Source organism: Heterocephalus glaber, unplaced genomic scaffold (genome assembly GCF_053883595.1).
Source record: "Heterocephalus glaber isolate CG9 unplaced genomic scaffold, H.glaber_assembly_v1.0 deba00001457, whole genome shotgun sequence".
Taxonomy (NCBI): domain Eukaryota; kingdom Metazoa; phylum Chordata; class Mammalia; order Rodentia; family Bathyergidae; genus Heterocephalus; species Heterocephalus glaber.
The window spans coordinates 13,384,688-13,397,846 of record NW_028258305.1 but is presented as its reverse complement, the minus strand read 5'-3'; the positions used below and the strand labels follow the sequence as shown (position 1 = coordinate 13,397,846).

Genomic DNA, 13,159 nt, shown 5'->3' with positions numbered 1-13,159 from the left:
ACAGGTAGTAGTTCATAGTATTTGCCTATTTCATAAAATGTATCTTCATGGACCAGAGAAGAGTAAGACTTGTACTCGGGACTATCCTAGCACTTCACATGATAGGCAAGGGTTTTACAATTCAGCTACAACCCCAGCCCAAAACTTTCTTTTTTAAAAGCTTCACTCGATTTATGCTACTACAGCTTTTATAAATAAATGTTTTACAAAGTGTAATATAAAATGACTACAATGTGCTACAAATATTTATAGATACCCTAAGTCAAAAGTAGTCATTTGAAAAGTACATTTGAGATTCTGACACTAGGTTCTTCAAATCAGTTATACAGTGTGACTCTATTTGCAGTCTCCTGAGACTCTGTTTGTCAGCAAGTAAAACAATACTCTGAACTGTACTGCATGATTTAATTAAAAAAATAAAAACTGTTCCTATATATATGAAAAGAATCTAATGTGTACGTTTAACCTCCTACACATTCATTACTGGGGAATGGTAAAAAACTCATTAGGTAAAAGAATGATCTGAAAAAATACATCGTATATAAAAAATAAATAACAGAAAGGTTAATATTTGTTGGAAGTGTCATAAAATAGAGTCTAATAGTTAAGGAGTATGTTAGAGATTTTCAATTATTTATTCTCAGGATCCCCTTAGCAACTCTAAAAAAAAAAACTTATGAAGGGCCTCAAGTCATTTCATTATATGTATTATGCTTAGTATTTACCATGATTAAAATTACAATTAAAGCATTTGAGAAAGTTTCTAAAATTCTGTAAGGCATTACATCTATATAAATTTTTAAATGAGAAACTATAGGATTCAAAATTTTTAAAATTTGGAATGGTCCTTTTTTATATGTTTGCACCTCTTTAATACTGACTTAACAGAAGACAACTCTTGTATTCAATCTGTTATGACACATGGTTTTGGCTCAAATATATATATATATATATATATATATATATATATATATATATATATATAAATGCAGCCCCACACTAACATGAAGCTGGAAAACGGAAAATCTTAAGTGATTCCCGTGAAAAGGTTTTGCAGACCTTTAGGGATCCACTGAGCATACTTCATGAACTACTATCCTAAGTACATATGTACTAGCTGCTCAATGAACTCAGTAACTGATAAGGAAATAACAAAGGCAGTTACACAAGACACAGCACAGTCTAATATCAAAAGTAATGTAAAACCTTCAAAGGTATGCTTACTATATTATTAAGATGTAAAAGAGTAATATAAAAAACATAATACGAAACTTGTATTTTATTTTGTTTTGTTTTTTGAGACAGGATCTCACTGTGTAGCCCAGGCTGGCCTTGAACTTGCTGCAATCCTCCTGCCTCAGCCTCCTGAGTGCTGGGATTACATGTATGTGCCACCATGCCTGACAAAACTTGTATTTTAGAACTCATGGAAAAAGAAGAAAATCAACTTCACATAGTCAATAATCTAACCAATTACCATTATCTAAAAATTCCTGAGTGTTTCTCAATCCTGGTTGTCTGAATTATTTGGGAAGTTTAAAGCACACATACTCATAAACAAACCAGTAACTATTTCTCAAAATGTAATAAAAGCTGACCCCCACCCTACACTTTGTGGTAACTGGTGATGAAACGTAGGGTCTTTGCAATGAGCTACAACTCTAGCCAGCCTGCTGGCCTGTATGCCTCATCTATGACAGACACTCATTAAGTTTCCCAGGCTGGGCTAAAACATGCAATCCTCCTGCCTCAGCCTTTCAGACTGTGCTAGGACTTACAAATATGCACCATCACATCTGGCTGGAATAAAACATACTTTTAAAAATAGCTGCACAGGGCTAGGGTTGTAGCTCAGTGATAAAACAGGTGCATAAAATGTGCCAAGTCCTGGTTCAATCCTCAGCACAGCAAAAAACCAAAATCCAGAAAAACAAAGCAAAAACCAAACCAAACCCAAAATAAAACAAACAAAAGAACTGTGTCATCTGTATCTACAACAGGCAAAATCACTGAGATAGAAAGTAGAACAGTGGTTACCAAGAGATGGGGGAAATGGGAAAAGGAGTTACTGTTTAATCAATAGTTTTTGTTTAGGATGACAAAAAAATTCTGAAAATGGAAGTGGTGACTGTTACATAACACTGAATGTACTTAATGCCAATGAGCTGTACATGTATAGGTGGTTAAAACTGTGAATTTTATCTATAACCTAAATCAATTTTAAAAATAAAGAATTTAAAATAACAGCTGTATCATGGAATACTTAAAAATACAAAGTTTAAAAATTAACTTTTTCATAAAACCACAAGGTATGTTTTTTATGCTTGACAGAATATTTAATGTAAATAAAAGATACTTTTTTTTTTTTTTTTTTTGTGGTACCGGTGATCGAACTCAGGACCTTGCGCTTGCAAGGCAGGCACAGTGCCACTGAGCTAAATCCCTGGCCCAACAAAAGATACACTTTTTGAACAAAAGACACACCTTGAACTATTAGGTAATTTGATACTGTATCTGAAAACAGAATTATGAAGAACAGTACTTACCTGCAACATGCTGACTATCTCAACTTTGTTGAAGAAAATAAAAGATGTAAGAGTAGAAAGAAAATTCTCTTCAAAAACAGATGGTGTAGGCAAAATGATATCCTGAATATACTGTACCCTGTAAGTCTGATGTATTTTTTGCCTTAGTTCAGAGTCTGTTATTGGTATAACTTCCTTAAATTTTGCAGTTTTGGTCAAAAATTCTCTGTGTCTTTTTGGCTGGGCCAAAGCAGGGTCATATTCAAGGCATCCCACGACATCCATGATACACTCATCAGAAAACATAACCTCAAAAAGAGTTGCTTTATTTAGAAATAAGATTCCTCTAATAATTTCATACAAATGGTGTAAGCCTTCAGTGTTTTCTAAGTTCTCACAAGCCTGGAACAGCTGCAGTAGTTTTTTAATATAGCCTTCATTTTCCAAGGCCAGAGCCAGCTTTTCCCTACGAATAGGTGAGGAGAGAACTGAGGTAACTAAATCAGCAATCTCTTCAAGTTTATTGATTTCACACGTGGGTAGGTCAATCAAATGACTGGTTTCAGGCATTTCTTCAAATCGTTCTTCTTCTGATTCATCAATGAGGTCCTGTGTGACTTCTACTGATGGGTCCTTACCTTGAACCTAAAAACATCCAAGTAGAGATGGTAATCTTAAAATACAAAAGAATTTAACATTTTGGAAATAAAATCACTGACTACTGAATTTAAGTAAAAATACCTTGCATGGATTTTATTTCATTACTAGTAGTCACTATTAATTAAAAGTGAAATGGGAGTGGGGTGAGATACACCTAGTTTCAAATCAATTATTTGAATATTAAATAACTGACTATAGATTGTTTCCCTTACAAACTTCTCAACATGTAAATTCTGGTTAACTCTGATACTTGATAACTGGAGTATTTCACCTAGTATTATGTATTTATAAGGTTAATCCTGTAAATCATGTAGTAACAGTAACAAGCAGTTGTTTAATAACTTCACTATGCCTAATAATTTTAAATAACATAGAAGGCAACTCATCTGCCTCCCCCCATCGCTAAATATGTCTTAAAGTGACCTATCATACCATCACATTGGCTTGAGGACACCATTAAATTCACACTAAACGAAAACAGTATTCTTTCTATTATTATTATTATTTTTTTTTGTACTGGAGATCGAACTCAGGACCTTGTGCTTGCAAGGCAGATGCAGTGCTACTGAGCTAAATCCCCCACCCTATTCTATTATTAAAAGAGTGAGTAAATATGATTTTGTTAAAGTTCTTTTGAAGCTAACTTTTGAAAAAATATTTGCTTCTGCTGAAAATCTAAAACTGCTCTAAAGAAACTGTCTACTTAAAATGGCATTCAACCTCTGTGATAAAGTCTTTAACTTTTAATATCTACATGATTAAAACACAATGAAGGGGCCAGGGATTTGGCTCAGTGGTGCCGCCGCCTGCCTCACAAGTGCACAGTCCCGACTTCGATCCCAGGTACCCACCCCCCCCAAAAAAAACCCCACACAATGAAGACTGCTAGAATTGAGTGGCAGGGGTTACCGGTTCTTTTGCTTTTATTACCAAGAGGTGCTTGTTTTAAGTGTGTTCAATAAAATGAAATTCTGAAGTTAAAAAAACACACAATGAAGAGAGCTGTTAACATTCAGATTGACAACTCAAGCACAACTAACAAATTTTCGATGAATTACTCAACAAATTTAGAACTTTACTCTTCATAAAAACTTTCTAATTAAAAAAAAGAATCAAGATATATTACGTAGGAGGGGTTAAAGGGAGGGAAGAGGATTTGGGAAAAAAAGAATCAAGAAAAACTTTCTAACTTTTGACACAAGAGTACAGCTATTCTATCGTGCCTTCTGTACCTCAAAACACCTGAAGCAGAAAAAGTTTCACATGTTTCTTTACTCACCAAAGCAACCCATAAAAAAATCAACAACAAAAAACCAAAATTAAGGTCTTGAGAAAGAAACAGATAAATAGATGTACATCATTTACCTCTTTTCCTAGAGAGAACAGAGTACTTCTGAGTTCTCCACAGGGTTGCTGGGTTTATGGAAACTGACACATAAATGTAAGAGAAAGTTTAAGTAGCAACGTTATAGTGCAGTGTATATAAAATACTTTGGGAATTCAGAATTTCTTCCAGCTCTCGAGGTGTGCATGTGTGCGTGTTGGGAGCAAGAATCATAGAAACAGCGCCATTTGAGGTGTTGGAAATATGTGACATGCATATGACAACAAAACTAGAAATGTACACTGAAGGCAGATCATGGAAAGTCAAGCTAAACAATGAGTTACTGTGGAGGAAAGCATGCAGAATTTTCAGAAAGTTAATGTGGGATAAATTTGAGAGAACAGATTCTCTCTTCTAAATAAAATAATTTGGTTTGTATGTACAACTAAATTTGGAGTGGTGGTGGGACACGTAGAAACTGGCATAGATGAGGAAGAGCTACAAGAGGGGATTCACAAATGCTCCTATAGCATTAAACTTGTCATCAGGAGGATTATGACTTCTTAAAAAAATAAACTGGGATCAAGGGAGAAGGAATGATTGGAAGTGACTGGTTTTACTAAGTTTGAAGTGTTTGAATAACTTGCAAATAAACCTGTAGGCTTACTCTTCAGGAAAAAGAACAGAGCAAAAGATATATTGGTATTAGGGTAAGAGCCAGAAGACTATACGTCAGTTAACAAGAAAAACAACAATGGAGTACACAATTAAGAAAGAAGAATAAGAGGTTTTAAGAAAGAAATAAGCGAAAATTGGATTAATTAACTGACACTTCAAATGAACACAGTTTGCATATGTTTAAGAATAAATGCACAGGGCTGGGGATTTTAGCTCAGTGGTTCCAGTGCCTGCCTCACAAGCACAAGGTCCTGAGTTCAATCCCGGGTAACAACAACAACAAAAAAGAATAAATGCACAGCTCTATAAGTATTGATAACAGTATGTTTATTTCTGTTATCTAGCATTAATTCTGAAAATCTTTCCAAACTCAATTTTGGTCTGACCTGTCAATCCCACACAAACCCAAAAATCTACATAAACAGCATCAGTGCTATCCACACAGTAGTTCTGATTTTCTCTTATCTGGAGACACATGAAGTTACTTGTAGCTGTGTAACTTGCATTGGTTAATCAAATATAAGCAAGAGAATCATGTATAATTTCTGGGCAGAATTTCTAAAAAAGGACTCTGATATGCTACCTTTCCCTCACACTCTGCATTAAAATGAATTATCAGCATGGTCCCTGAGTGGCTCTCAGAAGCAGAGCCTCTTCCTTCCAACCGGGCCCTCATGGTCAAAGACAGTGAAATCAACTTAATCCAGAGTTAAAAAGTAAAATACAATTTACACAACATTATGTAGCAGTAGGGAACAATATACTAGATGCACAGTCAACAACACACATAGATCTTAAATGTATATTCACATGTTGTACAGTAAAGAATTAATCTTACTGGATTAGTAGAGTAGCCAAACCTAATATTCCTACCAAAGGTAAAAAGTTTGCATAAAAATCAGTGACAGGGCTGGGAGTGCATTTCAAAGGTAGAGCACTTGCTAAGGGGGGGCAAAGATAAATGGAGAAGAGAAATAGTATCAAAGGGTTAAGTAATGAACAAATGGAAAATGCTACAGAAGGAAATCCAATATTAATATGTGTTCCTCAAGAAAGATTAAGAGGAAGAGATACCACTTCCTAGCTCAATTATACCAGATGCCTGGAAGAATGAAACCGTGTTTGCCAAGACCACCTTTGCTCTCAGAAAGTGATATGGGCAAAAGGGAGGCTATAACCTTTGATAAGTGACATTACTCTGGGAGACATTTTCTCATACAGCATTGATGATAAATTGGATTTTTTTTTTTTGGTACTGGAGATCGAACTCAGGACCTTGCGCTTGCAAGGGAGGCGGCAGAACCACTGAGCTAAATCCCCGGCCCCATAAATTTGATTGTTAATGATGTTGCCTACTGACTTTTACTATTTAGGTTATATACCTAATATCATGCTCTAACATTGGCCTACAAATGGAAGTTCAAGACTGAAATGCTCCTGGGCCCTGCCCCATGTGCCTTTTCCTGTTTGGTGATTTTAGTCTGCATCATTTCACTGTAATAAACTGTACCAGGCATGAAACAGTTTGCTGGATTCTTTGAATCTTTTCAATGAACTACTAAATCTGAGAGTGGTACTGAGAATGCTACCAAACTGAGTAAAAACAGTATAAGACAAATTTTAGCAAAAATTTCTAGGACAAATGTATGAAGTATTCAAGAATAAATGTATATCTAAACCACATGAATAAGTGCTGAGGTTTCGGATAAGATATAATCTAATATGCTGATCATTGGAAAATGCTATCTGCCATATAAATAAATGTTTTAGCAGATATGTAAATCAGCATCCTAGTTCTAAATAAGATGTATGTCTTCTGCATTGTTCATTATTTCTTTAAATATACTGAGTATATGAAGATGCTAGTTACTGTGCTGGCATTAGGGAGAGGAGGAAGTATATAAAATAAAACATCCTTGTTTTTGAACTTATAATTGAAAAATAATACTGTTTGCATATTACTATTAATATTCTGGACAGGCTCATAAAAATCATTTAATGTTTTCTCCTTTTGGTATAATTTAGTGATTTTAATACTTTAACACTCTTCATGTTTTCATTATTTACATGGACTAGTTTTTCCCTTTTTTCAAGGATGAACACATAATGCAAGCTAATCTTGAATCAAGAACAGAATAGCAAATATTAGTTGAGTACATCTTGTCAGTCTGTAATTCAGGTTATTTTTAGGTCCTAATTTATTTTTTATTTTTTGTATATCCTTTCATTGGTACATTTTAGGTGTACAATATAATGACATTCATCATAGGAGATATGCACCTTTATATATTCTCTTGGTTCTTATTTTTTCCCCTTCCCCTGCCCTCCCTTCAACCCCTCCATCCCTCCCTATTTAGAAAGACTTTGTTTCTATTTTCTCATATTAATTCCATTCCCTTCTTTCCTTTCCCCTACCCCTCCCACTTCCCCCTCCCCTTTGCCCCTTTTCTTTCTATTTTACATTAACTATTATAAAAGAGACGTTAGCAGTTTCTTTTTCTTTTTGTTTTTTTTGGTACTGGGGATCAAACTTGGGACCTTGCGTTTGCAAGGCAGGCGGCAGAACCACTAAGCTAAATCCCCGGCTTAGGTCCTAATTTAAATCTCCACTTCATAGAAAATTCTGCGCACAAAAAATTCAACTCAATCCTTAGAGAACACATGGGAGGAAAACAGGTTAAAAATCAGGACCCTTACTATGATAGTCCAGTTTTAAAAACAGGAAAAATACAAAAGCAAAGCAATAACAAAACCATTTCAATTTTATTCTATGTATATTTTTCATAAACTATGAAAAAGCTCATTTACTAGTGTTTTTAATTATCAGTTGGAGTTCTGCTATGTAATAATGTACACTCACAGAGCTCAATTAATACATGATGCACAGTAAGATACAAAATAGCAAAGGAAGAAACTATCTACTCCCAGTTAGGAAGTATACTGATCCAGGGCCCCAAGTCAAATAATAGGGAATGGGAAGGTTCACAGTGTATTTTCTCAAACCACTTTATTATACTGCATGATACTATTATTGGAAGCACCAAGAAAAAACAAGTGATTGTAGTTAGATCCATAAAACTAATGTGAAAAACTTTGGGGTTAAGAGTCACTATAGTGGTGACGGTGGCGGAATCACACAGCAAAAAGCTCATGTAAATGAAAATGACACATAAATAAAAAACCCAGCCACTAAAATGAACAATTGAAATAGCAATCACTGAAACACAGTGATCTCTCATTTAAAGAAAATGAATGATATGATTAATTTAAAGTCCCAATCACCAAGTATCACAGTCAAGAGAAGACTAAAGAGGATGAGACATGACTAGTAAATGCAATGTGGTATTCTGGGACAGAAAAAGAGGATTAAGGAAAAGGTAGGTTCATCTCAATAGAGTATGGATGTTATTTAATAACAAGTATGCACTGTATTAGCTGGGCGTGGTGATGCATGCCTGTAATTCCAGCACTCGGAGGCTGAGGCAGGAGGACCACTGACAGTCCAACACCAGCCTGGGCTACACAGTGAACATTAAGGCCAGCCTGAACTACACAGCAAGACCCTGTCTCAAAAAAAAAAAGTACTGCATTAATATTAGTTCACTAATTGTGACAAATGTCTTTTACGTAGCTAGGCAGTAGGGTTTGTTTGGGAAGTAGGTACACAGGAACTCTATTATCTTTTCATTTTTTGTAGATATAAAAACTGTTCTAGCTGAGTGTGGTGGCACACACTAATAATCCCAGCACTCAAGAGGCTGAGGCAGGAGGACTGCCACTAGTTTGAGACCAGCCTGGGCTACACAGTGAGTTCAGGGTCAGCCTGAGCTACATAGCAAGACCCTGTCTCAAAAAAACAAAAACAAATGTTCTAAAATAAAAATTTTTTGTTTAAAATATTAGTCACCTGAGAGTAACACATATCGTATATATTATGCTACTCTTTAAGTTCCATGTGAGTTGAAGTTCTGAGTACTTTTGATCTTTAGTGCCTGGCACACAGTATTCATAAACATTAGATAAAGATATGACCAACTATTAGGGAAAAAAAAATCTAAAAGCCTAAACATAATTATTTAATCCTTGTTTTATGTAAAGATCTTGACATTCTATAGAGTATCAGTTATGAATGAATGCTATCAAAATCTAAAGTGGTAAAAAGAATTCTGATGAAGTTTTTGTTTTTGTTTTAAAATTTCAAATGAAAGAATTTGCTGCAGAATATATAAAAAAATTCCATGATGGGGATAGTTCTGGTGGGTGGTAATGGTGGGTATAGCTCAACTGCTAGGTCCTGGGTTTGAACCCCAGGACGGAAACAAAAAATCTCATCTAGGTTATGAAATGCTCATACTAAGATATTTTTTTCACATTCTAATAAAATCTTGTAAGCAAAAAAGGAAAAAAAATTTCAAGACTGTGGGCAAACATTAGGTTAAATATTACAAAAAGAGGTCCGGGGATTTAGCTCAGTGGTTCCGCCGCCTGCCTCGTAAGTGCAAGATCCTACGTTTGATCCCCGGTACCAAAAAAAAAAAAATTACAAAAAGAAACTTACCTGACAGATTTTTTCCCAGATCTCATCACAGCCAGCTTTTTCTTGAAAACTAAGCGCCAGATCATAGTTCTCAGCTTCTGACCAAACAATTAACGTATCCTGTTAAGAAATAAAGATTTCTACACCATCAAACTGGAAAAGAAATATCTACAAAGCATACATAAAAATCAAGCAAAATAGAAACAGAATGACAAATGTCCTCTGATAAGAACACTAAATGCATACTCAGCTGACATCACAGGACTATACAGTATTTTGTTACCCTTTGAAACTTTAGTAAAGTACTGGTAATAGTAGCTTGGCAGATAGTAGCTTTGATAACAAAAGACGACACTGAGCAATTTCCTAAAATAACTGTAATCTCAGCACTGGGGAGGCTGAGGCAGGACTGCCATGCGTTCAAGGTCAGCCTGGGCTATACACTGAGTTTGAGGTCAGCCTGGGCTACAGTGAGTTCAAGGCCAACCTGGACTACCTAGTGAGATCCCCCGTCTCAAAAAAAAAAAAAAAAAAATTCTAAAACAACAAAATTATTAAAACAGGTTAGTAGGCTCTAGTTGATGTTACCAATATAATAAGGGAAGGACTAATCATTCTTGGTCAAAATTGTAATGTAGGTGTCCCAACCATCTACTTTCTGTTGTTTCGAGAAAGCCAGCTATTCCAATCACTAATGACCTACATGTTTAACCTTTCTGTTTAGCTGGCTGTGAACTGGTTAAATGTATGCTAACTAAAACCCAAAATATGTTAAGATTTAATAGTACTTTTGGCTTTTTTTTTTAAACCGGAAAAGACCTATGAATATTATGAAATGCAATCTAATGATAAAAATGAATCTCTTCCTGGCTATGCTTCTTGATATGGAAATTTGCCACCCAAGTTCTCTTAACATTTTATCAGGTTCTGCTATTCTTCCTACTATCTATAAAAGAGAAACAATAGAAGTGTTTTCACAAAATCTAACAAAGAACTTCTATGTATAGAAAAGCTAAAAATGACCGATTCTAGTCACCAGTGCAACCACCCAGGCTCCTTGTATTCCTCACTTAGTCTCATCTTGGAGCTTTCTTCAAAACAGCTTCATGAACAGTGATGTCCAAAACTTTGTGCACATCAGTGGAGTTATACATAAGAATATAGTATCAGTGGAGTTTTGTAAAACACACTACTACAGAAATAAAAGGGTCATATAAAGACAAAATAAGCAAAATTTTTAAGTGTTTTGAGATGCAATGGCTCCACAGTTAACAGCATTTTAAGACCCAATTTATATTTAGGGCATAATATACCACTAAATGACACATGGATATTTTTAAATAATCCTTTTACTAAATGAACTTTTTAAATTTTCTTTTGCTTTTTTTTTGGTACCGGGGATTGAACTTGGGTCCTTGCAGTTGTGCAGCAGGCGGCAAAACCACTGAGCTAAATCCCTGGCCCTCTTTTGCTTTTTTGAGACAGGGTCTTCTTATGTAGTCCATGCTGGTCTTGAACTCACTAGACTGGCCTCAAACTTGCAGTAATCCTGTCTCAGCCTCCTGAGTGCTAGGATTACAGGCGTGCACCCAGCTGGGAAGGCAACTTCTTGTCAGAGCTATTACATCATTGTTTTTGCTTCGTCACAAGGCCGACAGGTAATACTAGGAGTGTAAATGAAAGTTTGATCATTTGGTCTTCATTTGTACTACTACTGTTCTCAACCCTTTTTAAGGTATTTGTCCATGTTGATAAGAGTTACGATAGCTTGGCTACAGTAACTTTTAACAGGTGCAAAACACTTCATAAAAATGTTATTCTTCCCTCAGAATACTATGTTTCTGACTCAGACACCTGATTTACTATTTATTAAACATTAACAAAACTCAGTATCTGCCTGGGGATTTAGCTCAGTGGTGCTGCTCCTGCCTGGCAAGCACAAGGTCCCGAGTTCAATTCCTGGTACTGAAAACAGAAAACAAAACAAAACAAAACTCAGTATCATCTTTTGATAAAACATAGAAACAAAAGGTTTTTCAAATCCCAATGCTTCATATTAAATATTCCATTTTGGAGATCACTTGTACTACAAAATGAAATCCAAAACCCTTTAGCAGGCATCCAAGGTCTTTCAATTTTTGTTCTAACCAAGCTTCCAAGAGAAAGTCTAGTAAACAATGAAATCTGAATTAAGGTAACTGAGTGCCCCTTTCCATCGCTGTTTTCTTCTGTTATTTTCTTCCCATTCCTAACCTACATTCTTTTCCCTCAATCCAGTGAAAATCTAAGAAACTAAGAGTCCTTTCAAAATGCAAAGAGGAATGATCTTGGGAAATGGTTAAGAATCCTTACTTTTAGGCTAAGGGGCCTAGCTCAGCATTAGCTTGGGTTCAATCCCCAGCATGGCCAAACAAAAACAAAAAAATAGCTTAAGGGCAGTGGCACATGCCTGTTTCAAGCTGAAACAGGACAGCTGAGTTTGAGTCTGAGGCCAGTCAGGGAGCACAGTGAGACCTTAACCCAAAGAAAACAAAACGCTTATTTTTATCAGGGGTCACAGGTAATACTTTTGATATGTCAAATTTGAGAAATGATCTAACTATATCTCCAGTTAATTAAAAAAGGGTAGGGAAGTGTCAATAGAGTGGGGACTTTCCAGCTCCATGTTACTCTAAATGGGTGACAAATCCCATCCATCTATTGCTCCCACATCTCAGTAATAAAATACCCAGAAGGAGCACTTAGAATTGTTTATTTTCCAAGTATCAGAATAAAAGCTACTAGGGGAGAGAGAGCACAGAAATGGGAAAACAATATTTAAAACAGAATGGAAAGTGTCAAATGGAAGCATCTCCTGCAAATCCAAAAAGCCTAGGTATAGCCAAGCTCAATCTCTCATAGTAAAATCTGTTTTCAACCTTGTACTTTGTTATTAATATATTATTTGCTTAGTTGTGCATGGCAAATAGTTTCATCTCTTTGGGACATTATTAATGATTTAGTTTAAACCAAAAGAAACTTGAGTTTTCCTTAAGTAAAATATTTAATCATTACTGTGTCCCTTTGGAAATCAGACTCTAATTGATTTTGTAGGAATAGAAAAAGGTCAGTTATATTTGGTAGTCCTTTAAAACAATTAAAAATGTGATTATAGGCCAGGAGTGGTTGTGCATGCCTGTCATCCCAGGTACTTGAGAGTCTGAAGCAGGAGGATGGCAAGTTCCAGACCAACTGGGGCAATTTAATGAGTGCCTGATTCAAAAAATAAAAAGGGCTGGGGATGTAGCTCAGTGCAAAGACCCTAGGTTCAATCTTTAGTATCACAAAATGGCTAACCAATAAACAAAAAATCCTTACTATATTCTATAGCTGAATATTACTTAAATCATGGGTTCTTAATCCAGAGTCTAAATGGCACCTGAAAATCTATTATAA

At 35.5% G+C, this 13,159-nt stretch overlaps 1 protein-coding gene across 6 annotated transcripts in view; it reads right to left on the bottom strand.

The window, feature by feature from the left end:
* Ppp4r3b (protein phosphatase 4 regulatory subunit 3B) overlaps window positions 1-13,159 on the bottom strand; it is a 61,765-nt gene that overhangs the window by 40,601 nt on the left and 8,005 nt on the right. For all 6 annotated transcript variants that reach the window (XM_013066445.3, XM_013066446.3, XM_004867259.3 and 3 more), the window contains 2 exons: window positions 9,746-9,844; window positions 2,547-3,170 (listed from right to left, as the gene is read on the bottom strand). In XM_013066445.3, the coding sequence (XP_012921899.1) occupies window positions 2,547-3,170; window positions 9,746-9,844 (723 nt within the window). The remainder of the gene's footprint in view (window positions 1-2,546; window positions 3,171-9,745; window positions 9,845-13,159) is intronic.